This window comes from Acomys minous, assembly GCF_964271855.1.
Source record: "Acomys minous genome assembly, chromosome: 14".
Classification (NCBI taxonomy): Eukaryota; Metazoa; Chordata; class Mammalia; order Rodentia; family Muridae; genus Acomys; species Acomys minous.
Genome location: NC_140496.1, coordinates 82397671 through 82422569, shown reverse-complemented (window position 1 = coordinate 82422569; position 24899 = coordinate 82397671). Strand labels below are relative to the sequence as shown.

The 24899-nt window shown below is 40.5% G+C and overlaps 1 protein-coding gene across 47 annotated transcripts in view; it reads left to right on the top strand.

Moving 5' to 3' along the window:
• ANK2 (ankyrin 2) overlaps positions 1-24899 on the top strand; it is a 574434-nt gene that overhangs the window by 508407 nt on the left and 41128 nt on the right. For 14 of the 47 annotated variants that reach the window (XM_084755448.1, XM_084755450.1, XM_084755409.1 and 11 more), the window contains 7 exons: positions 3301-3445; positions 9519-9621; positions 10345-10448; positions 14901-14936; positions 20921-21145; positions 22592-22690; positions 23672-23826. In XM_084755448.1, coding sequence (XP_084611574.1) covers positions 3301-3445; positions 9519-9621; positions 10345-10448; positions 14901-14936; positions 20921-21145; positions 22592-22690; positions 23672-23826 — 867 coding nt within the window. The remainder of the gene's footprint in view (positions 1-3300; positions 3446-9518; positions 9622-10344; positions 10449-14900; positions 14937-20920; positions 21146-22591; positions 22691-23671; positions 23827-24899) is intronic. The other 33 variants (XM_084755438.1, XM_084755427.1, XM_084755443.1 and 30 more) reach the window with 5 other exon arrangements.

Here is a 24899-nt window from a genome sequence, read left to right as displayed (position 1 = left end):
AGGAAGACATTGTTCCAAGTACAGGAAACAACAAAGGAACTCACATTAACTTTGTTATATAGTTCAGGAAAATAGTTGTGTCTGGTTGTTTTATACCAGATAAGTTAATAATAGATAGTGTGTCAGTGTATAATTATTCTGTAATAGCTAAGTTATGCAAAGGTCTTCCTGAGTTGCACAAAATTCTACTCATGCAAAGTAAGAACTGATGCTCTTAATTCAGCATGCTATTTTAAAACAGACCCTCTGGATCTGAAGCAGTGGCTCAGTGACTAAGAACATTTAACCAATAGCAAAAGATCTGGATTGGATTCTCAGAACCTACACAGTAATACACAACCATTATAAACCCAGTTCCGGGGGATGCTGTAGTCACACGTGTGGATCCAACATGCATGCATGCAGGCAGGCAAAATGCATAGAATAAATGAGTAAATAAATAAATAAATGTGTGAGAGAGAAATAAAGAAAGAAGAAAGGAAAAAGAAAGAAGAAAGAAAGGAAGGAAGGAAGGAAGGAAGGAAGGAAGGAAGGAAGATTCTCATCTTTACCATCTCCCTAACTAAAAACATGAGGACAGTTGCACTATAGAGAGTTTGTCAAGAAGCTTGTTCGCTAGCGATGAAGTAAGAAAAAAAAACCCACACACATTCTACTTTCTCACATGCTAAATGTGAGAAGCTTACAGAAAATCCAGGTGCAGCATTCTGGGAGAAGACTGAAATATGCATGTGGAGTTTGACAAAGGTCTTAGACAGATCCAGTGGAGAACTCATTATAGTATATAATGGCCTTGAAGTTTTAATGATGTGTGGTAAATTGAACCTAACAGGGTCATGTAGGAAGACCATTTCAGACAAGGGAGCCAGAGAAAAAAGACTCAAAGCAACAGGAAAAAGACCAGGAGAGGCCCTGTCAGAGATAACGAGGAAGGCTGTTTTTCGAAGAAGTCACTTCTTGGTCACTGTTTAATTACTAAAAATCAGTTAACAGCAGTAAGGGTCTGATTATGAAAAGAACAGAAGACCCAGTATGATGTAACACTGAATGAGTAGTGCTTTACTGTAGGGAGGGAGACTTCTTCATGGGGTTGGTGGCAGAAGAGTGTGATTATAAGCAGGAGTTTAAACCAGGTTTTCAAGAAGATGGAAGGCAATAAGGCTCTAGAAATGGAAGTAGGTAAATGTGAACTTCTTCTCATTCTCCTGGTACATACTTTCCACTACTCTGTGTTGACAGGCAATACTGAACAGTGATTCTTTTTATGTATACATAATTTGGAGAGAAATTATATACACCATCAAGGACATTTGGCCTGAGACACTTGCCACTCCTATTAACAGTATCTGATTAGCTTCCAAACACTGTTACTAGCATTACGGACTTGAATTCTTTGGGTCACAATCATGACAATATGACCTATTCCACAATGGGTGTCTCCAAACCTCTGAGGCCTCACATTTAGTAAAGTGAACACAACATCTGTTAAAGGAAGACAGTGTCCTCAGAAAAACCATCAGGAGGCAGAGAATTGGGGAGAATATTAAGGACAGCCACTGTCTCCTGAACTCAGTATGATCAGAGGCTTTCAAATGGTGCCTTGGCTTATCACCAGAGTTTTTAAGATGATGTATTTTACTTTAATTATACTGTTCAGATGGCTCACTCTCTATCTGTAAGACAATTCCACAAGCATCAGGGTGGAGGGCTGAGACTCTGTTCACTCCCAGGTTCTGTCAGATGCAGCAGTAACCTAGTGCCTTGCTCTGTCAGACTTGGAATTCTCCAGCTAGACTCTGCCTTCCCACACCTATCTTCTCCTTCCACCTTTATGAACCTTCTTCTCTCTGCCCAGACATGACAAACAAGAGGTTTAATAGGAAAATTTAAGATGTGGGTCATCCCTTTTCTGACCACTTGCCCTGGATGGGGAGGCCTGGCAGCACCCAGAGGAATGATAGCAAGTTACCAAGAAGAGACTCGATATTCTAAGAGCATATATAAGGGGAGGAGGTCTCCCTCAATCACAGACATAGGGGAGGGGAGAAGGGGGAAAGTGGGAGGGAGGGAGGAATAGGAGGAAACAAGGGAAGGGCTAACAATCTAGATGTAATATGAATAAATTAATAATAAAAAAATTTAAAAAAGAAAGATGTGGGTCATCATGTTTTATTATCATCATGTTGAGAAATTCTAAGGCACAAGCAATAGAAATAAATCTTGAGTTAATTTTGTTTCCTGTGACCTTGGCTGCTGAGAGAATGGGGTCAGAACTGGAAACCTAGGAGAAACAGGTTGGCACTTGGGAACTAACTGACTCAGAGGAGGCACAGGATGCCCTAACTTGGGTAGTATTAGGGACTTAAGCCGAACTCAATTGCCTGGATCCTTGGGGTGAGGCCAGGGAAGAGGGAAAAGAGGAAGCGCACAGGCCAGCTGTTGAGTTTTAGGCTATGCTTGGAGTCTTGCTTAAGGGATACATGATGTACAGCCATAGTTGTGTGGTAGATCTTGCATTTAACCATTCCCATCACCTTTTCACACATGAAATGAGTCATAGACTGTCTTCCCAAATGTTCTTAGAATGTCTTTCTTTCTACTTTAGTGCCCTTTTGCTATTTAATCTCATAAAGTTTTATTATTACATATGTGAGTAGCAATATAGTTCAGCAGGTAAGTTGTTTGCTGCCAAGCCTGACAAACTGAATCAATCCCCAGTCTCCCAGTGGAAGGAGAGGCCATATTCCTTTGACCTCCTTTACATGTATACACATACACAAACATGAAACAAACACATACACACAGATACACACACATGATACAAACAAACACTGATACACACATACACAGTTAATTAACTAATTAAAAATCTTTCATTGATTACAGAACACTAGACAGTTATTACCATATTGTCAATGGCATGAATAGAATATTAGTACTGGATTATGCATAGAATTATTGAAGCTACTGAAAGAATGCTAGTAATCTACACATCGGGCTAATCTTTAAGCTAGATGAGAGTAATCATAATAACAAGAATAATGCATAAAGCCAGACGAAAGGTACTCAAAGAATTACAATTCATGTAATTATTATTATTTTTTTGTCTTGGTGTAACAAATACTATCTCTATAAGCGTTTGCCAATTGTAGACTTGTGCACGGATTTTGTGTCTTCCTGCTGTGCAGTGCTTTGTTACCCAAGCTGTCGTGTCAATGCACTTCATAATAGTGGGCATAGTTTGTTGCTGGTACTAAATTCAACAAGTAACTTCTTTCGCTGTCCGCTGATTACCTCAAGGTGACGACACAATGACCGGCGACGGGGGAGAATACCTTAGGCCCGAAGATCTCAAAGAACTCGGGGATGACTCACTGCCTGGCAGCCAGTTCCTGGATGGCATGAACTACCTTCGCTACAGCCTAGAGGGAGGAAGATCTGACAGGTATTCAGCAGACCTACCCCAAATGTTAGGCAGAAGTGTGCACAACACAGCTGTTAAATAATTTTTTTCCTTTTTTTTTTCTCTTTTTATTTTGGTTTTTAGAGATAAGGTCTCAGTGTGTAGCCCAGGTTGGTGTAGAACTCCTCAGTTGAACCTCAAACTCCTGACTCTCCTGTCTTAGCCTTCTGAGCATTGGGCATGCATTATAGGCTTGTCCCGCTATGCCTTCCTTACCACATATTCTTACGGTGATTAAAAAAAAATGTAGACACAGTTATTGAGAACTTGAGAAGCTTCCCACGCCTGTCAGTTAGCATGTTATTTTATTCACTTTAAGGAGTGCCTGTTTGGATGGCAGGAAACTAGCTCAGAGACATCAAATAATATAGCATAATCATGAGGCTGGTATAAAGCACAGCAAAGATTAAAAAAAAAAAAAAACAGGAGCCCCTGCCTTTCAAAGAGATGTATTTAACCAGCTGCCACTTTTTTCATTAAGCAAATTCTAAGGAATGTTTTGCCTGACAGATGTGGTTAGCACGTCCACATACCTCTGATTCTGACTTAACTGTTGGTGTTGTGGTTTCTGCTGAACAAGCATATATTATGAAGAATAATGGAAAACAAGTGCTAAGGAAAAGTGGCCTGATATTAACTTTGTCATTCAAACAAGAAAAGGAGAGGATCTCCTGAGGCGATCTGAGTCCGTAAGGACTCCACTGTATAGACAAATCTGAGGAGCCTTGCTAATATTCTGAACTATGCAATCCAGTGTTATCTTGGTTATTACTATTAGTACGCCTGGTGCCTACTACTCTCAACATCAAGATAAAAAAGAATATTCTGGAGGCTTGTTCAGAAGTATGGCTGCTAACGTGGGTCTCCTGTATGCGTGTCCATGTTTCTGCAATGTCTTTTCCATCAACAGCCACACGATCATAGTAGAAGGCTGACTCTTTTGTCAGCTACTTTATGAATTTCCCACATACCATCTAAGGAAGAGTTGTCAATTCCGCATAAACTATCTGTGAAGGCAACCTACTTGGGGTTTTTCCCTAAAGCACCCAGAGTCCCATTTCTCATTTATTTTTACCTCTTCTTTTGCCCCTTTCCTCTCATTTTTTTTCTTTATTACCGTGTGAGTTCATTCTTGAGCTGGGCATTCTGATAAGTCTGGGAGGCACCAACACGATTCAAATGTGTTCACCAAATTCATAGCCTAAGGGCGACCCTGAAAGGCCAGGGCATGAGAGCACCGAGCGCTCTGCAGGACAGAGGCTCGAGCTTCCTGACAGGCAGTAGCCCAAACACAGGCAGACGGATGGGCACTGATGCAGGGCAAGGCAGAGAGCACCGAAGCCTTAACAGTGGGCTACCAAAGGCTGGTGTTAGTGGTGGGACATTGTGGTGCAGGGGGCTGACCAGCAGTGTGAAGGGATGAGAAACACACCTCCACTATATGGGAATGCCTTCTGTGACATGGAGGATCTCTCTAATGCAGAGTGGCCAACTTAGCTAGACAACTTAGCTGTAACCTACTGTTTCCTGAGTAGTTATGAGTTATGAGCTTCTACATGAGTAGAAAAATTCAACAGTGAGACATGGTGGTGAGATTTGTAGGTGAGTTTTATGGGCAGTTGAAGAAGAGGAGGTTTGACTCTTTGGTATCAGTACCTTAGATAGTGGATAGTCCCTAAAGGCCAGGGTAAGGAAGGAGAGAAGCCCTTGGGAGGTGCGGGGAACAGGTGACGAAACCTGTGTTCCATACATTAAGTTCTTGTCCACTGACAGGTTTGGATTCATAACCCAAGATTCATAAAAGATTATGTTTCCACATAAGGAATTATCTATGTTTTGTGGGAGCTCAGCCAAAGAAAAATTTGTTTTCATCAGCTTCTAGTTATTGAAAAAAATGCCTGTTTTCACTCATATTTCCTTTTTCAATCTAAAGTTGAGCATTATAACGTACTTTCTATAGAGTGGTGGTGGTGGTTTGAGACTTATCAGCATATGAAGACGGCGGCATGAGTCAAACATTACACATTCTGTTCTTAGATTCCCACGTGCATTTCTTGACCACCACATGTATACACATGCCCCAAAATAGAGCTACAGACAGCAGCATCTCATTTCCATGTTTTATTAATTACTATTTCTGTTTTGCTTGAGCAATTTGGTATGTCACTTCTTTGGTAACCATTCTCCTTTTTCATTATTTCTTTATTTGGTATGCTCTCAATAGTACCATTCCCAGGTAGGTATTACATGGCATGAAACCATGGCCATCCTGGACACATTTGCATTTCCCTGCTCACTGCTCACTGCTCAGTGTGTGTGTGTGTGTGTGTGTGTGTGTGTGTGTGTGTGTGCGCGCGCGCGCGCGCGCTCATTGGCAAGCTGCTTGTATTCTAGAATTAAGATTTTTCTTCAAATTAGGTCTCCGCTCCTTTGTGCTAATTCAGTAACTGCTGGAGTAAGAAGAGGTGATCTGTTTGTTACTGGAATGACAGTATAGTAAGAGCCAGGCCTGACTCTAACTCTTACAGCACCACCCTGTGGCTGACAACACAGGAGCATGGCTTTCCCATAACAAACTAAGCAGCCTATCAATCTGTATGTGCTTGGAGATGACAGAAAAGCAAGCATTCTGCCAACTAAAAAAAAAGCATAAATGATTATACACATGCAATTAGATACATATTGAGCAGAAACACAGCCAAGTTACTATCAGTTGGATTTTAAGCCATTATTATTATTATTATTATTATTATTGTTATAACTTTAAAATACTGTCCAAATTCAAATAGAAAACTCCAATAACAAAAACAACAAAAACACAGAAACTTCTTAAACACATTGAAAATTTTGCAAATGTACATATTCAATGAGGCTTCAACATCCAGAAGTCGAATGTCTAATAAGTATTATAGTTTACAAAGCTAGTAATTGTTACATTTATTCAGATACATAAGCCAGTTGTGTGGCAGGAGAAAAGTTGTGAATTGAGTCATTCTCTGTGTCTATAGCTGCAGATCCTCCAACTGAACAAGTAAAATTTAATTTCCTTGGATATGTTATTCTCAATGTATTCACTGAACAGGAGGCCTCCCTGGGGTAATCTCTTTTTAATAGCAACTCTGCTGTCATATATTTAAGCTTGTCTGTAACATTTCCCACCAAATGTGGGCAATTTATGACCCGGAGATTCAAATTACTTTTAAAAAATTTATTCTTGTTATTATTTCATCATTACTTCATTTAAGTAGAAAAGAACAGTAAACGTAAGGTTGATTCACCAAGTGATGAGCATTTCAGACACCAGGCAGCAGAGAAAGCTCTATAAGATCTACAAAGAAGTGGACACTCCAATGGTGGTCTTGGCCCACGCCTTCTCACTGTCAACATAGTCTAATATCTGTCTTTCTCTGATTTTTTTCTCCCTGTTAGGTGTTTAGGCGAGACAAATATTAATAAAACCAGCAGAGTCTTTCTCTACCTCTTGCAGATCAAAACTAGCTGGGAGAGAGAGACCCCGGAGTTAGGAAGATGGAAATCACAAACTCACCTTCATTACTTTTGCTAACTGGGGATGTGACATTACACTTAGAGCCAATGAGCTCTTTCATGCCACTTTTCAGACTGACCTCTCCACCTAGTCATTTGTCACTCTAGTGGTCACTGAGATCTGATGCCTTCAGTCAAAAGTTTAGGTGTACTTCAACCCTAATGCTTTGTCAGCAAGTTTTATGTGGAATACCTTTAGCTATGGCTGTTTGTTCTCTTACGTATAAATTTCCATTTTAAACCAGTGTTTCTCCTCTACTTAAGGTGCTTTAAAAGGTCAAGTTCACCGAGCAAATGAGCCAGACTTCAGACTCAAGTGTTTTTACCTGGGCCACTTCTTTTGTAGTATTAACTCACACACAACCATTACCGTTATTAGGTAAAGTTATAGTCTAAATTTTGAGATTATAAAACCATGGCTAGAGATTAGTTAGCTAATAAGTCTGAGACCAATAGAAGGCACTTGATGGCCAAAGAAAATGGTTGAACCCACAGACTGTCATTTCAAGAGGTTGGCTCTCTATCTTTGACTAACATCAAAGCAAAATAAGGAATAGAATTTTAGCACCACTGAGGTCCTACTGCCAAAGCCAGAACACATGCAGGTGTAGCTGTGCTATCCTTCAGGTTTAAAGCAAGGAACAAGCAACTCCACATTCTGCCAGTGAAAATGCACTTTTGTTAAATTAAAAAGGTTTTATGCCGATTATTGGGTCTCTGTCTCAGCCTAAATTCGAGATCTCAGCAACACCCCATCAAAAGCCAACTCCACAGCTACAAAACCAGCCATAACCTCTACTGTTTCCTCCTGTTAGAACTCAAACCTCTGCTAATCCAGGTTGCCTGTGCCCTGTGGTAAGACCCTCAGTCTACCCCAGAGGCCTGTAGAGCTGAAGATAACTGAACTCACATTATATTTTGATTCCATTCATTATCAACATAATAGATTTATGTAAGAAAGAGCTCATATGGTCAATAATCCATTTCTTCAATTCATATCACTCTCTAAAATATGGGGTTCTGAAAACCTGCTGACAAAACATGGGAAAATGTTACTATGAAAGATTTTTCACACAATAATGTCTTCAAATAACCACAGATGTCATTGACACCTCATATGAATCAGGGCACATGGCTTACAAAATTTGGTGCATTGGCAATAGGAAACCGTTTCTACAAATCCATCTTACCTTTCCATTTAATTAACTTAATGTTAGTTTTCCATTCTGTCCATAATTCACTTCATACAGTGTTTCATTGTCCAATATCTGCTGGGTGAAAGTAAATTATAGTTTGCTTCTATAATTTTATAAAAGCTTTCTTATGTCTGTTTTACCCATTTGTGGTTTTTGGCTAATAGTTTGAATACAATTGGTTAACTCATAGACTGTGCATAAAATGTATATATGATACACTATTTAAAATATCAATCTATAAGCTAAGCATGGTGGCTCAGAACTGTAATCCCAGCACTTGGGAGACTGAGGCAGGACAAACACGTGGGGTCAAGGCCAGCCTGGGCTACTTAGTGAGTTCCAGACCAGCCTAAGGTGGTGTAGTAAGACTCTGTCTCAAGAAAACAGGAAAAAAATCACACCGATACAATGTCATTAGATTGTACAGATTGATTAGAGTTATGCAAAGGCCAACTTATTGTCCATTGCATTTGAGTCTGTAATTCAAAATAACAAAGTTCAGATTTATCAAAAATTGCCTTTTGAAGCCCATCATTGCTTTTGGTCAGTGTCTGTTGGTGATTTGTCCCTGTGTTGGTGTGTGTCTGTTCTGGGCTAATGCCGAGTCCCTCCTGCTCTTGCCTCTCATCCTCATGGCAACCACCACTCCTCAGGGCTTCCTGCACTACACACAGGCCATGCAAGGGGGACACTGCTCTCCTCTGCAATAACAGCACTGCTGCACTCACCGGAGATAAACAAGAGGAACTCCCCTTCCACAGGAAGCGCGCATCTGGCCACAGTTGTCTCACTCTGTACCTTCCAGGGGAGCACACTGACATCCAGCCATTCACAGTGTAGAGAGGAAGAGAAAGAGGCGCAGGAAGAGGATAGAAATAAAGGGCAAAAACCGAAACCTGCCTTTTCATTCCGCTTTTGCTCCCTGAGCCCTATCTGCCTTCCACCAAACCTTTTCCCACTGCCGCAGGGAGGTTATTTAAAACAGATTTAAGGCTTACTGCCTGTGTAAATTTTCTTTTACTGGCAAACAAGTGACAGTTGCTGGTTTCAACCATTTCTGCAAAGAAGACGAATCAGATTAAGAGTATCGAATTCAGCTTGTGGATTCCCTTGTGCCCTTGCCGTTCAGTGTTAAGCACAGTCTGAGGGTGTGTTTTAGCTGTTGGGTAGGGCCACTCTGAGACCTGTGTCCCCCTGGAAGTTGCACTGTTAGCTAATAGCACGCTTTTTTCACTCTCCTGCTCGGCTCATTTCATCTTCCCAACCCTCCACCGCTGTTGGTATATGACCATGACCTCCTGCCAACCTACCAGCCTCCGCTCCTTCAGTTCCGACAGGTCTCACACTCTGAGCCACGCGTCGTACCTGAGGGACAATGCCATGATTGACGACACGGTTGTGATCCCCAGCCACCAGGTACATGACTTTCTGCCTTCGTGTCTGCTTTCTGGACAGCTTTTTTCCTATGTCCTAATACCACAAATATCCTGAGGAAACTGCTTGGGCGTGGGAGTTGAGAGTGAGAGAGAAAAAGGAACAATAAAAATCGAAATGTACTCTTAACAATTAAAAAAAAAAAAGGATTGAGAGCTTTGAGAGTGTCTTATAATATGAATACTATCAATTGATTTTTTTCACCAAGTACTTTTTTCTAAAGTAATAGTGTTTCTTTTTAAAAGTCATATTGTGTTTTTACCTGGAGATTTTATATACGTATTTATGAATAATGTCTCCACTATGAGAAAAAAAAAAAGAAACAGGACATGTGTGTAAGATGAATGGTACCTTGTGAAATACAATTTGTTGTAATATTTAAGGTGGCTATAAGAAAAGGTTATGGTCTACTTTAGAATCTTTTAATTTTAGGCATAATTTTATTACTCTTGACTGATTGGATGTAGAGAAATAGATAGCAGTGGTTCTCTTCAAAATAGAACTCTTCAAAATCCTTGTATAACTTAAAAGGGAAATGCACTATAAGAGATTTGTTTCAGATGATTTGTCTTATGTTCTTTAAGTGAAAATTTTTTCTGAGTCACAGCACCTTTTGTGTTGTGCTTTTTCCAAAGTCCTTGTATTTTGATTGAATTTTGCAGCCTCTTTTTTTTTTTCATTAGATGAACTGTTCTTTGTGTCTAGGTGTCAGCTCTAGCCAAGGAGGCAGAAAGGAATTCTTATCGTCTGAGCTGGGGCACCGAGAACTTAGACAACGTGGCTCTTTCTTCCAGCCCTATTCATTCAGGGTGAGTGAATCAATATTATGTATCCGGATCAAGAGGTAAAAAGAGATGTGAAAAGTCACAGCTTTGTCCAGTTGCTTTAGTGGACGGTTAGCTTACGGAGGAGGTGACCTTTGTTTTAACTTGTGAATAACGTTGCTTTTTCCAACATGGCTCCGGCTGCGCCAGCGAGACCGCAAAATGAGGTTGAATTCAGTATGCAAAACTACTGTTTTAAAATAACGTGTAGCCCACAGTTTGCTAACTGACAAAACATGCTGGTCACCTCCTTACTTTTCATGCGCAGACCTTAAAACTGTCTGTTAAGAAAGAGGCTGGGCCAGCTGCTTGAAAGTTTCAATCTGCTAAGATTAACCAACTGGCCTTTGAAATAAATGCCTTTCCTCATATACCTATGCACTTTAGGTTATGGGAGTCCGAGTCACAGACATACGCAGATGGATCCGTGCACTTGAGTAGGGATATGAGTAAAAAGAGAAGCTCACAGCCGGGATTCATCTCAGCTGTCTCCTCAACGGCCTTCATAGAGAGCATGCACACCCTATGAAGGACACCGAGTGCATTCGGAACACTCCTGTTTATTACTACTTAAAAGTTAAAATCAGACTTTGCGCAGTTCTCCCCAGCATTCCTAAAGCTTTCCTTGGGATGTTAATGAAGTATAGACACATTTTTAAAAATTAAATGTAATGCTTTTTTAATTTTTTGCTCTTATGTTTTAGCAATATTATATGATTGTATATAAGTTCTCATACATTTCCTTTTAAGTGAAATTTCTACCATACTTTACCTTAAAATGGAATGCTTGGGTTTAAGTTATCCCAAGCTCCTTATGTATAATCCGCATAACTGTTTTGAGCAGTGGGATCTTTCTTGTCCTTACTGTTTTAAAATCGCCTCCTTCCAGGGAAGTGGCTCCTGATACTGTAAACATTTTGGAATTTTTAGTCTAATAATACTGAACATCATAGAATATAAAATTAGATATTAAAAATAAACAACTTGTTTTCCTTGTTAAATAACTATATCTAGTTCTTGGCCCACCAAGATTTGCTCAGAAGAATTAAGAAAATTAAACTCCATTCAAATTTAATTAAGTATTTTTAATGTAAAATGGAATAATTAAAATCTCTATTATAAATTGGTCAAAACCTATTGTCTTCTGCTACTGAGGTCCCATGTGATGAGTAAGAGAGAGAGGAGGTCTGGACCTGGATGGCTGAGGGTAGTGGATAAAGATCCAGATGTTACATACACCACAAAATAAGACACGGTTTTAGGTGAATGTAACTAACTACCAATGGCTGGGTTTTTTTTTTTAAAGAGTGAGTGTTACATCAATACTTTGTTTTTCAACTCAATTATTACTCTTTTTTTAAAGTTGCTTATTACTCTTAAAAGGGAATTCTTAAACTTTAATGTGCATTAATATCCAGTCTATTTTACCAAACTAAATTACACCTATGGGTATAATGACTAGCTAGCGGTCACTTTATTGTGGTTGGATACTGGTAATGGACCATCAGCATCCAACAGTTAAATACTGGTCAGTCAAGATATATACCTCTAAAAGAAAATAAAGAAAGAAACCTATAAAAATTGGTCTGCAGTAAACCAACTTTTCTGAGTTCCAAATGTTGATTATACTGACTCTTAGTTACTCAACACTGGCTGTACATTCAAATCACTATGGGGGCTTTAAAGACATTGATGTCCAGGGCTGCAGAGATGCCTCAGGAGTTAAAAAGCCCTGTCTTCTCTTCCAAAGGACCTGGGTTCAAGTCCAGGCAGCACCCACATAGCAGCCTGCAATCATCTGTAATTCCAGTTCCAGGGTACCTGAGACCCTCCCTCAGGCATATCTGCAGGCAAAACACCAATGCATATAAAATAAAAATAAATCATTAGACGCATTGATGTACATGCCAGGTATATCAGCTTCTCTGTTCTGGGGCTTCTGACATTGGTGCTCCTATGAGTTCAGGTCACTGAAACTGTTAGAAAGGGAAAAACTTGGCTCAGCCGGGGAAAGTAGTACCTGCTCGGTTCTCTGGAATGTTCTTTACTTCTTGTACCCACTTGCACCTTAATTCTTCAAACATTTGGCAGACTCTACCAAGCACTAAACACTGTGTCAGCTGTTAAGGAAAATTAAATCTAGCACCATTCCTTCAAGGAACACTTCTAGGTAGTGTTCAGTGAAATCAAAAGACCCCATGGCGGAGAGGAAGCTGACTTTTTATTTACTTACCTCTAAAGTGAGTGTTATAAATTTATTCCAATGGGGAGTTTTAAGGAGTAAATACTTTTAGCATCATTATGTTTTGCCCAGAAACAATAAGAACTTAGCAGAATATAGCTTATTACTATTTTCACGTTCTCCCTAGTCCCATTCCACATTTCTCACAAACTCCAAATCAGCCAAACAAAATGTGCCTGAGTTTTCTGAACTTAACTGTATTCAGTCTATGATGGCAACATGGGCTTGTTTCTATGTTAGCTCATCTATTGGTGTCTCTGCTGTAGTGGTGGAGCATTCACAGTGTGGCAGATGACTCTAAGGAGAGGGGAAATTGCCCTTGAAAGCTCAAGGATTCTGAGGGCTGCGATGTTCGAGAGTGGCATTCATATTAATATATATGAGCAATATTCATCATATGTTGTAAAACTGACTTATTATCCCACGCATTCATATACCAGATTCCTAAGTTGTAGCTGCCAGATAATTTTCAAGAATCTGAGTTTTAATTCACCTAACATCCAGGAAAAGGTTACTTTTTGGTGAGGGGATAGTGAAGAGAGCTTGTGACTATCTGCAATATGTGGGTGAGAATAATGCTGCATTAAATCCAATGCTGTCTTAACTTCAAGCTGCAACTTCTACCAATAATCAAAAGTGATGGTTTACTCTCCTCCCCTGTCCCCTGCCCTACTTCATGTTTTAAAAGATGCTCTTAGCAGAGGAGGACTGGTCAATGATCAAACTTGTCTTTCTCTGTAGACAACAGCTAGGATCTGGACAAATGATAGTCTTGACTTTTTTGTGATTATTTGAGTTGCCTAACTGACTCATAACAAATCCAATAAACATCTATTCTTAGAAGCTCCCAATAAAGGCCATACCAGTAATTTGTGCAAAAATGTGACTTTCAAATTTCTTAATTGTATGTATATTTAATGAATTGGCTGATGTAAGGCGGTTTCTACCAATAGCTAGTTTTGTAGCTCACATTATATATTTTTATTCCGAAAGTTTCTTTACTATATTAACTATAGGCAAATGCTGTTGAATACCAACTCATGTGGTGTTAGGATATGCCACAGTAAAATAAAGCCACAAGAAAGTGATCTTTTAAAATATGCTGAAGACAATTTTGTGTGAACCTGATACTACATTAAAAAAAAATAAAGACACAAAAGATATATGCAAACATAAAGATGTTTGCTCAAATCACAGAATGTTTGACATGTTAGGCAGCCATGTGTCTTTTGTATGGGACAACATAACATAAATGCTTGCCGGAGTACTTCCAGTATTTAATTTAGTTGTTTATATTTCTTGAAATATTCTGGGAGTTCTTTTAGATCCATGAAGGCTAATTTTTTTCTGATGGAGAAAATTGTTGTATAAAGTAACAAATTAGCTGTCCTAGAAGACTGGATTTCTGGTTCATTGAACAAATATACTTGTATATGTTAGCAAACATTAGAACATTATGAAACCCCACAGGGTTAAGGAAGCACAGACTGATGGTTTGAGTAATAGTGAAGAACGGGGCTATAAAGTGGGATTAGAGGTTAAGCTGGGCAGGAAGATCATGATGCTTAAAATAGGCAGCGATGTCCTGGGGAAAGGCACTGAGACCAAGTTTGCATAGATTTTTTTTTTGCGTGGTAGTAGGTGATTCACGTTACCTACTCTGCCATGAACTTTAGGCTATATCTGTCGCAGAATTTATCCTCCAAGTTATGTCTTCCCTGTGTTGTGGTTCTTCTGCTGTGGCCCAAGAGACAACTACCTTATCTTAAAATTTTTTTAGAGGAATTACCAGTGGACAGCAGTTGAATCAAAACGAGCCTTGATATTGATCTTTCTAATGTCACTTGGTGTTTTCTAGTTTCTAGTTTGGTAAGTGTCCCCATGAGCCAGCGCTAACCAAGGCTTCACTTCCGTATCTGGTGATGATGTAACTTGTCCAGGTTCCTAAACTGGCATGAGCCGGAAATGCCCCAAAGTTTGTTCTTTTCTAAGTGTATGCAGAGTGACATCTCTGTTATAGTTGCATAGAGTGATATCTTACTTGTATTTCCATCTTTTCTACGCCCACCCCCCCAAGTGAATACTGTGTTGGTATATACTGAGTTAACTATTTCAATCAAAGTCACATCTGATTTCATTCTTTATATTTCACTTATCCACTCTTTCTCCGTGCTAAAGTATCTATTCTGTTGCAGCCGCGCCTCTCCATGTCTTGATCGTGACAACAGCAGGTGAACCTCTGCGTAATTCCTTCTCTGAACATGTTCCCTGTTCCCCTCTCCTTCTCCATCTCCTTTTGCACATGTCCCATCTCAGGATGCTTTAGTGTTGATGATGTCTAGAGAAACATTTACAGAGGCTTACGTTCTCCAAATCGAGGCCATTGCTCACTTTCTCTTTCCCTGTAAAGGGAAAGTGGGTATATTTAGTGCCAGTAGGTATTAGGTTAGCTAGGCCAAAATTAAAATGGACTCCTGTCTTGTCATGGCCTCCACATCTCAGCTTCTTTTGTGGGGAAAAATGCTACATCCAACAGAATACTTATGTTTCCATTAAGTATGCAAGCGGTGGAGCTATTTTGAAGCTTTATTAAAGGTTGTGATTTTCAGTAGCAATCAGACCTTTGCTTTGCTTTGCTTTCATCTTACTATATTCTAGGTGAGCCAAAGGCTAAGGGCTTATTAATAGTGCATTTCTTTGCTAGCTCTGTTTTAAGATCAACCTTTTGATATTTTGGAAATTGCACTATGGAATGACCTGTCCACATTCTAAATATAGCAAGTATTCTATGTTATTTAGATGAAGTTATTTTTAAAGTTCCTTTTGGGCTGCTGATTATAGTATTTTTTTTTTTTTTTGTTCTGGGGCCATCCATTATGATAACGTGGATTATCGCTCTATAAATAAGACAATTTTATATTTTCATTTTTAAAGCCATATTCATCTTTTTACCTTTTCTCAAGCATACCCTAAATGTTGTATCTCTGTTCCTGAGCACAGGGATTGGTAAATAATGATTGCGTAATCTAAACAAATTTGAGTCATCCTTTTCAGTGTCATTTCTTATCCATGTTTTAGTTAGTGGGATTTGGAGAACTAGGGAGGGACTGGGGAGTGATGTGGAGAAAGCTCTGGTGTGGTTCCAAACAGCACCACGACAGAGGCCAAATGGATGTCAGGCCCTCTGCTGTGAACACAGCATCACTGAAGCACCCTGAGGAATCTTTTCTCTTGTCTTTCACCAAGTGACTAACTCCGAATGCTGCAGTCTCCTCCCTGTTCCCAGTCCATGGTCCTAGATGAATTAAATATGGAAATTTTAAGTATCAATAACTTTAGGGGTGGACAGTACAGTTCTCTAAAGTCCAAATCCTTGTTTTCTGCTGCCTCCTCAGAAGCATGTATCCGTCTAGCTAATCAAATTGCATATTTATTGGCAAGTCCTGCCTAATAAAAGTGAATCGCGTTTGCTTTTATTTCTTTTTAAATTGTGACAACATTGTATTTCACAATTTAGAAAACTTCAGAGTTTCTACTTTGCATGACTGCTGTCATTTGAAGAGTCAGGTGCATCAGAACCAATGTCCTCTGGTCATTTTTCCCCCTGTGTAGTCTTAAGTCGATGTCTAACGAAGTATGCCTACACGTTTTCAGCAAAGTATCTATTTAATGGGTTAAAAAACTATATTTACTGGAGTAATAACAGTTTGCTTTTCAATCAGGGATTTTTCCAGAACATCCAAAACCAAACATTTAAGTAGTTTGTCTGATTAGGCTAGGCATTAAGAGTTAACAAAATGCTAAGTTACTTGACTGTGGTTACAGAAATAGTTCAAAACAGAGATAAGCCTACACCTGGAAAGAGCGAGGTACCACAGAAGCCTTTGCTATAGTAACAGCCTTCTCTCATCCAACTTAATAATCAGTTTCACAGTGCAGTCGAAACTTTATTGATAACATTAAGCTCCTTAGCACAAATGTGAGTTCTTTGAAGGTTCTCAATAAGTTATTTTCCACTGTTTTAGGTCATCTATGACATATTTTAATGATCATGACACTTAAAAGATAAAAAGGCAGGGAAAAAAGATGATGGTCACAGCCACTTGTTGCATCTGTGTTCTCTACTCACACAAGGCTTCCTCCTGCCCCCCCCACCACACACACACACACACACACACACACACACACACACACACACACACAGCTGTAAATGGTGGCAGGGCATGCTACCAGGGACCAAGGGGCTTCCACCTCACACTCCAGGCTGCAGAGCTGAGCTTCTGCCCACATCTCATCTCTTTTACACATAGCTGCCTTCTTACGTTTCCTTCCGTTCTTTTCATCTGTCTCTATTTGCTATTTGCAGGGAATCACAGTCTCATTTCTAACGTTCTCCAAATGTGAGAGAGTCGTAGCCATTCAGGTCACTCCCACAGGCGAGCTGACCCAGCTCAGGAGTCCCTCTTTCATCCTTTCTCCTTTCCCCACGTCCCTACAGTAAGAAGGCTCCTGCAACATTGGCAGTGGCTTTATACACTGCACAGTAACTGGCTCCTAATCCCCTTAGCCATGCAGGTAGTGGCACCTTTTGGCACTCTGACACTTCTGATGAAAATCTTCAAACACTTCTCCAGTTTTGTGCTAGAAACTGTTGGGACTGATGTGTTAGCTTGCTGGCCTTACCAGTAGACCTCATCAGAATCCAGCTACGCCATCCAGTCTCTGGTTCTCCTACTCTTTCTAGATGCAGGAGAGGCTGTGAGAGTATACAGTTAAGTTTGGTCTGTATTGGTCATTTGATAATTGCATTATGAGTCAAATTTGGCTAGACTGATATACAGCTAGGCTGAGATCTGTTTTCCTTCTGACTAGTGACAGTTGTTTTGTTTTTTCCTGCCCTTTCTTATCCTTGACAACTTTCAGTTTTACTTTTTGTTCTCTCTCTTTTCTAAGGGAAATATCTTCACTTGAGTTTACAATTGTCAGTTAGCCTATGTCATCTCTTCAGTTACTTGGGAAGGTACCTAGGCTTACTTACCCTCTCCATAAATTTGCTGTTTTCCCCCTGAATTACGCATATTGCCCACTCACTTCTTCCAATTTGCCTTGCACCTGACTCAATCAATACTCAGGACTATTTCCTGGATCCATGGTGAGAGAGGGCTGATTGCTGGGAAGAGCATCTGTGGGCTGTGTGAGTCCTTAGGTTCTGTTATTTTGATTTATCTTTTGTCTGTCTTTCCTCACACAGTCTTGAGGAAATCATTTTTTTAAAATTATTATCTTGTTAGATTCAAACTCATAGTTTTCATATTTTCCTACTAATCTTCTACCCAGAGAAATAAATACACAGCTCTCTCAGCTCAGCATAAATATATGCAGTAGACTCTTTAGAATTAGACACGGTCCTTTCCAGCTGCCTTGCTGTATCTGAGTGTAGGGATTTGAGTGAGTCCTGATTGTAACAACTGGTCTTTCACCAAAGACTCCCCTCTAGCCTTACACTCTGTGCTCCATGTAAACACACACACACACAATTGGCTATAGCTTGCCTTCTAGATCTTACATTCATTTATCTATTCAAAACGTACTCTTGACTCCCTACTGTGTGCTGTACCCATACTGCACTAGGTACAAGGGGGCTGAGACTGTGGCCACTGCTGTTACAGCCCTTAGATGACACCTTGATGAGCTTGACAGGCCATGCATCTTTGACCAAGGAAGTTAGCAGGTCCAAGCGAAAGATGAAGACATAGAGTGACTTCGTGGCTTAGAGTGTGAGATTCTTGGCCTGGCTCCTGACATCTGTGGGAGGGTAGCAGAGATCGCACCAAAGGATCATGGAAGCAGAAGTCAGGGAGGAAGTAAAACAAAGAGAGGGCTTCCGTGGCACCACACCAGAGAAAGTAATAAGTTATGTCAAGGACATAAGACAGCTGACTTGCTGTTTTGAGGAAAGGCCACCAGAGTACCCTACAGGCTCTTTGAGGGCGAAGAATGATATCCTGCAGGCTAAAGGCCGTCACTGGAATAATAGCACAGAAATATAGCGGCCTGGGACATGAGGCAGATACTTCATAACTTCCTTCCAACGGCGTAGATGCGGCGAGGGTTCATAGCATTAAGCGGACATGTAATATTAGTCCCACATGTAATAAATACTAGTTGCCTTCTACTTTCAGCGCCCATTATCCTTGGTCACAGTAATCAAGAGTCACAAAAACTGCCTAGGTGTGATAATGATGATGACACATTTATGATCACAGAGCTTGGGAGGTGAAGGCAGGAGGTCCCAAGTGCAAGGGACAAACGTAGACATTTTAAGGCTGGCCTCTACTACTTGAGACCCTCTCTCAAAAAAAATTGATGAGCGAGGAAGGAGGAGTTAATGTTATGTATCACGAAGTCAGAAATATTGCAGTGAGTTTGGAAACACTGTCAGTTGAAACCGTGACTTTTTTTTTTTAACTTTTAAATGAAATCAGTGTAAGTGTACTCAAATAAGAATAACAAAAGAAAGATCTGCTGGTTCATCTGGAAGTATTTCCAGTCCTTTTTTTTTTATTTTTCTTTTGAATGAACGGGTATGTTGAAAGTCAGAAAGCAAACATTTAAGAATTCATATTTAAAGGCTAAAAGTAAGAAAAGCTGCCACCTTTTTCTCAGTGTGGCTTTAGTGGCATCCGGAATGTCAACAGTCCATGCCTTATGAACTGTTGCTTGTACGTCGCAGCTGCTGCCCCTCTTGAAACTCTGCAGCTAAGGGAGAATGGTAGGCCAAGCCTGGCTCCTGCATGAGGGAGAACTGCGCCTCCTGTGGTTTCGTGTTGCATGACATGCTTCCGAGGGTACTCTGCGACCCGCTGCACCCGTTTCTCTTACTAGTAACAGGTTTTCTGTTTAATGGCATGTCTAATGCATTCTGTGTTCTGCTGCAAAGAGGATGCTATGATCTTTCACCCGCCTAAAAATAACATAAATGTACTGTGTTTCTACCCCACAACTTACTTTGATGGAATACCTTTCAAATGTTTTCAGTGTTGTCATTGGAAGCAACATCTAGGTGTGTGGATCTGACCCGGTACGGCTGTCAGTAGATCTATGAAACACCTATATGTTGCTTTCATTTTGTTGTTGTAAAACCTTTGTAAATGCAACAAAAAAAAAAAATAGGAGGACACTAGAGTGACTGGGGAAGAGCTTATAAACTGTCCATCCTTGTCCTTGTGTACGTGTACACGATGATTAGATTGTTGTGTTATTTAATTTTTGCTCCTGTAGGAGGTGCCCGCCCAAGAGGCCTTGGTGAGTGTCATAACTAATGATGTAACATGCGTTCTAGCTGAGCTTCTCCAGGGTTTGTGGCCACCCCTCCCCCGCTCCAAAGAACCCTGAGAGTTTAAGTACTTTCTCTTGGCAACTCAACAGCGTGCGCCATCTGAGAGCACCATTCTTTTTGTCATGATCAATGAGCAATCAAGAAGCAAAAGTCACAGAGATGTGCAAGGACGACCTCGGGCACGCGCCCCGGTTGCCCACGCTGGGCTTGCCCCTCAGACACAGAACTAAAGGGGCTTCTGTTTCTTTCTGACATCCACCCTCTATTTCAGTTAGAATGGCTGAGCACAGGGACCCTCTACAAGTGCAGACACCGCTTTAACCAGAAAATCAGTTGGCTTTATTCAAAACCATTTTTCCATTTTGTAAGCAGTTAAAAATCTGCATCCTGGGAATAACAATTGGGTGCAGGACACGTTGGCAGAGATTTGGCCTTGAGAAGAGATCTGTAAGGTTGTTTTTTTTTTTCAGTCATGAGATTACACTAAGATGAGATAGACAGATGTAATCTTGAAATGTTAAGTTCAATTAATTTAAAACATATGCCATCGAGTCTCTCCTGTATGGTCTAGCCTTGTGCTATTTGAACACAGATTATATAGGGGACAAAAGGCTTGCCATGCTCTGTGCAATTTCCATTTAAAACAAAAATTGGAATTATTCTTCAGTAGCATACGAGCATTATACAGAACATTTTAAAAATAAATAATAAAAAATATAGATATTTATAAACTTACAAATTTTTCCCACAAGGTACTCACATTTAAAAGAATTGTTCTCAGAAGAAAGTAAACAGTATAGAAAAAGCTAACTTCACAAAGTGTGTTTTTTGCTGTATTTCTTTGATGCATGGCTAATCTTCTATTTCAATTTTCAGCTTCCTGGTCAGTTTTATGGTGGATGCCCGTGGCGGTGCCATGCGTGGGTGCAGACACAATGGGCTTAGGATCATTATCCCACCTCGGAAATGCACAGCCCCAACTCGAGTCACCTGCCGCCTGGTGAAACGCCACAGATTGGCAACGATGCCACCAATGGTGGAAGGAGAAGGCCTTGCCAGCCGCCTGATTGAAGTCGGACCTTCTGGAGCTCAGTTCCTTGGGTAAGGATTTCCCATAAGCCTCCTACTTAGTCTCCGATGGGCTTGTGCCCTGTACCCAAGATCAATGGGATGGAACGCCAAAGGTACGTCAAGCCATTTTGGAAAAAGGCTGGCTTCTGTGACATATTTAAAACTGGAAACAGATCCTTGATTCACTTGCACACTTCCCCTGGTCAGGCGTCACTGAGTTAAACATGTACATTGCTAGTGCCTTTTCCTCTTGGATGATGGGATAGCTGCCAGATTCCCAATGGAATAACTATGATTTTTTTGGCATTGGTAGGTATTTCTGTTTGTTGTCTGATACTAAGAGGCACAGTATAAAGAAAAAAATGTGCTCTTTGAAACATAAATATAATGCCTTGCGTGGTTATGAATCCAATGGTCACCTTCCCTTTGGATGACAGTGTTGCCTTCAGTGAATATCTAAAAATTAATTTAAATGATTTATTTTTTCCCTGCTATCAAAATTGCCACTTTGAGCGTTTAAGCCGCAATGTAAGATGGAAATACTGAAATCACATCTACCATGCTCACTTTGGCAATTTTGATCAGAAATTAGCATTTCTTCCTTCTTCGGACTGTCTGTAAGGCTGCTGTCATACAAAGTAGCACCTCAGAGTGTCAAGAGCTAAAAATCTACCACTGAACAGTGACAAAATAATGAAAACTTTGGAGGGGGACACGATTCAAATCATCTTGAAACAAATCAATTGTCTTTAAGTCTTGGTGCTTAAAAGTGAGAGAAAAATCTCACTAATCAGGATTCCTTTTGATTGTTGTCAGGGTCATCCTGGAGAGAGAGTTTCTTGCTTTAGAACTCTTGAAATGTTCTAAAGCCTGTAATTTGGGGCAAATTGTTGACAAGTTGCCCCAAATTACACTCATGCCTGAAAGGGGATGTGTTGCTACTTGCCAGAAGAATCCACCTGTCCTACCTCTTATCAGGCCGAGCTTTGGAAGGAGCCCGTGAAGTTCTGGGTTGCATCAGAAAAATGTCACTATAGTTGGAGTCTTGTGACGTTCAGTACAAAGCCCAACTCCCTCCCGCTCAGCTAGTTGTAGGCTTTCTAACAAACTTCAAATCTGTTGAGGAATATCTATGAAAACGACTGGCTGCCATACAGAGTTTTTTTTGTATATTCCCAACAGTTTTGTCTTCCCTGGAGACCAATTTTTTTTCCCCCTCTGTTTTTGGCTAGTGCCCTGGCAGTGAACCTAAATAGGAACCGAGTTGACAGCCATGTGCTTCCCCGGCACAGAAACACCTCCATTGTACACTCTGGGTCTCAGTTCCTGGTTCCTCGCTCTTTGTGACCAATGGAGGGGGCCAGAACCAACAGCAGGGTGAAGTCAAACTTCACCCTGTGATGCTGGGGTTCTGTGAACACGGTACCTGAAGCTTACTTCTGTTCTTTCTTTCACTGCTGCTTTGGATGTACTCAGTAAACTTCACCTGCCAACGGCTCCTCCCCCACTTAATGAGGGAGAAAGTTTGGTCAGCCGCATCCTTCAGCTGGGGCCTCCTGGAACCAAATTCCTTGGGTAGGAGCGACTTGAAACAAATTGATGGCTGCTGGCCCCCATTCTTCTCCTTTTTCTGCGATATGATTTCTCTTTCTTGTCATTGTACCCATGACATGTCCCTCTCTATGATTTAAACTCTGTATTACCTATCTCTAGTGGACCATTTCTGACCCTTGTGGTATGTGACTTTTATTTTTGAGTGACGTTTCTATATCTTCTCCCTTAAAGTGCTGTGACCTTCATTTTCGTTCAAGCATGAGATTTGCCTAGTTGTACTCTGTGCTAATTCCGGTGTCGTTATGATGAGTTTGGAGTCTGTCTCAAAGCAACCTGGACTCAAAAAAAATGGAAAAGCCTCTGTCTATGTTGAGGGTGAATGTGACCTAAAAATCACAGGACAGTGCATGTTCTGGGTCCTGAATGAAATAGGCATTGGGCACTGTCAGGCTGTCGGCTGAGTGGCTCATTAGGGCCACACTGTGCGCACATGCCTATTGTTTTCATGAATGAAGACAAGACAAGCAAAAGCCACAAGTGCATGGCTCATTAGCACACATGATCTACCTGACATCTCATTTATAACACATTGAATTATGCAATGTATGAGCCATTTTCTCTCTTAATTCATGTTGTCATTTTGTACCTTGTAGAACATGTTTTAGGAGATCGGCATACATCATAGACATGCATGTACATTTCTTTTGGTTAAATGTGCTACACCTACATTTATCAAAGGAGAAGTTCCAGAATGCCACATGCACCCACAGAGAAATATCATTTGGCTTAAGGTAGCAGCATGTACTTGAAGACCAGTGCCCCTGAGGTGGAGTGCCACCTTGCCACTATCTGTTAGTCAATGGGCTCTGGAGGGTGGCCCACTGTGTCCCTGTCCCCAGAATGAGCAGAATTCCAGGTCACTTTGCAACAGACAGTGTTGAGCTGCTTGTCTTGGGGGTTGGTTATCCTGTCCACACTGAGTGTTCTGCCTTGCTGTGTCAGGCCTGTGATCGTGGAGATTCCTCACTTCGCGGCTCTTCGAGGAAAAGAGAGGGAGCTGGTGGTCCTGCGCAGTGAAAATGGGGACAGCTGGAAAGAGCATTTCTGTGAATACACTGAAGATGAACTGAATGAAATCCTTAACGGCATGGATGAAGGTACCTTTGGGTTAAGGGATCTAAAAGAAATCTAAGGAGGAGATATGACAACTACACATTGCTTTTAGATCACCTAGCTGTCTGTGCACATGTGTGCACATGTGTGCCACTTGAGGTGTTTTACTCCAGCACACCATCCACTATATCCCATCTGCAGCAAGTTAGAATGCACAATCAATCTATCTTCTTACCTGTGTTCATGTTAAACTCTGGAAAATAAAGCCCATTAAGGCATCTAATGTCTCACTTTAACAAGTATTGTATGCTTCTATCTTTTAATGAAAACTTCATTGACTCTAAAACTAACAGTAGAGTAGATGTTTCATAGCAAATTGCACGAAACTCAGCATGATCTTGGCAGTGAAGTAGTGGGCGTGTTCTACTTTTTGGTTACTTGAAGTGGCATGCACCTAGGATTTGTGATAGGCTCTCTCCAATTTATGTGTACCCTCCATCCAACCAAACAGATATTTCAGTTTGTGGCTGAACAAAGTAGACAGATCAGCACTAGGTACAAAGCATGTTCTAGATCCAGAATATGTAGGTATTGGGTACAATTGGGCTGTCAGTTGAGTGGCTCATTTGGGGCCATCTTGTGAAAATCTAAATACCAAGTTTGAAAAACTAGATGTATAAGAAACTATTTTTTAAGTACTGAGATATTCTGCTGAGAGGCTTATTCTGTGTATAAGTACTATCTTATGAAATAATGTTTTCCTTTTACGCTTTCTATTATTAAAGAAACAGGAATGCTAATTCCATTCAGTCACTCATTTGGAGCCTTAGCGAAGACTGAATTGTAGGCAGACATATCAAACATACATATTTTCCTTTGTAATTTCATTTTTAATTGAGAACTTTAATCTCTGTAATTCCCAAACCTCTTCAAGCCATTTAGCCATAAGTTGAAAAAAAGCTGTTTGCCTGGAGGGAGGAGGGTCATCCTTAGACCCCATAAATTGCATAGAGGAGAATTCCTACCCCTAATGCAAGGTGCATGCCACTTCACGTAACTGCAAAACCAGAATAAATCCCTTACCTCATATCCAGGAGCATGCCACGTTTGTCTAGGG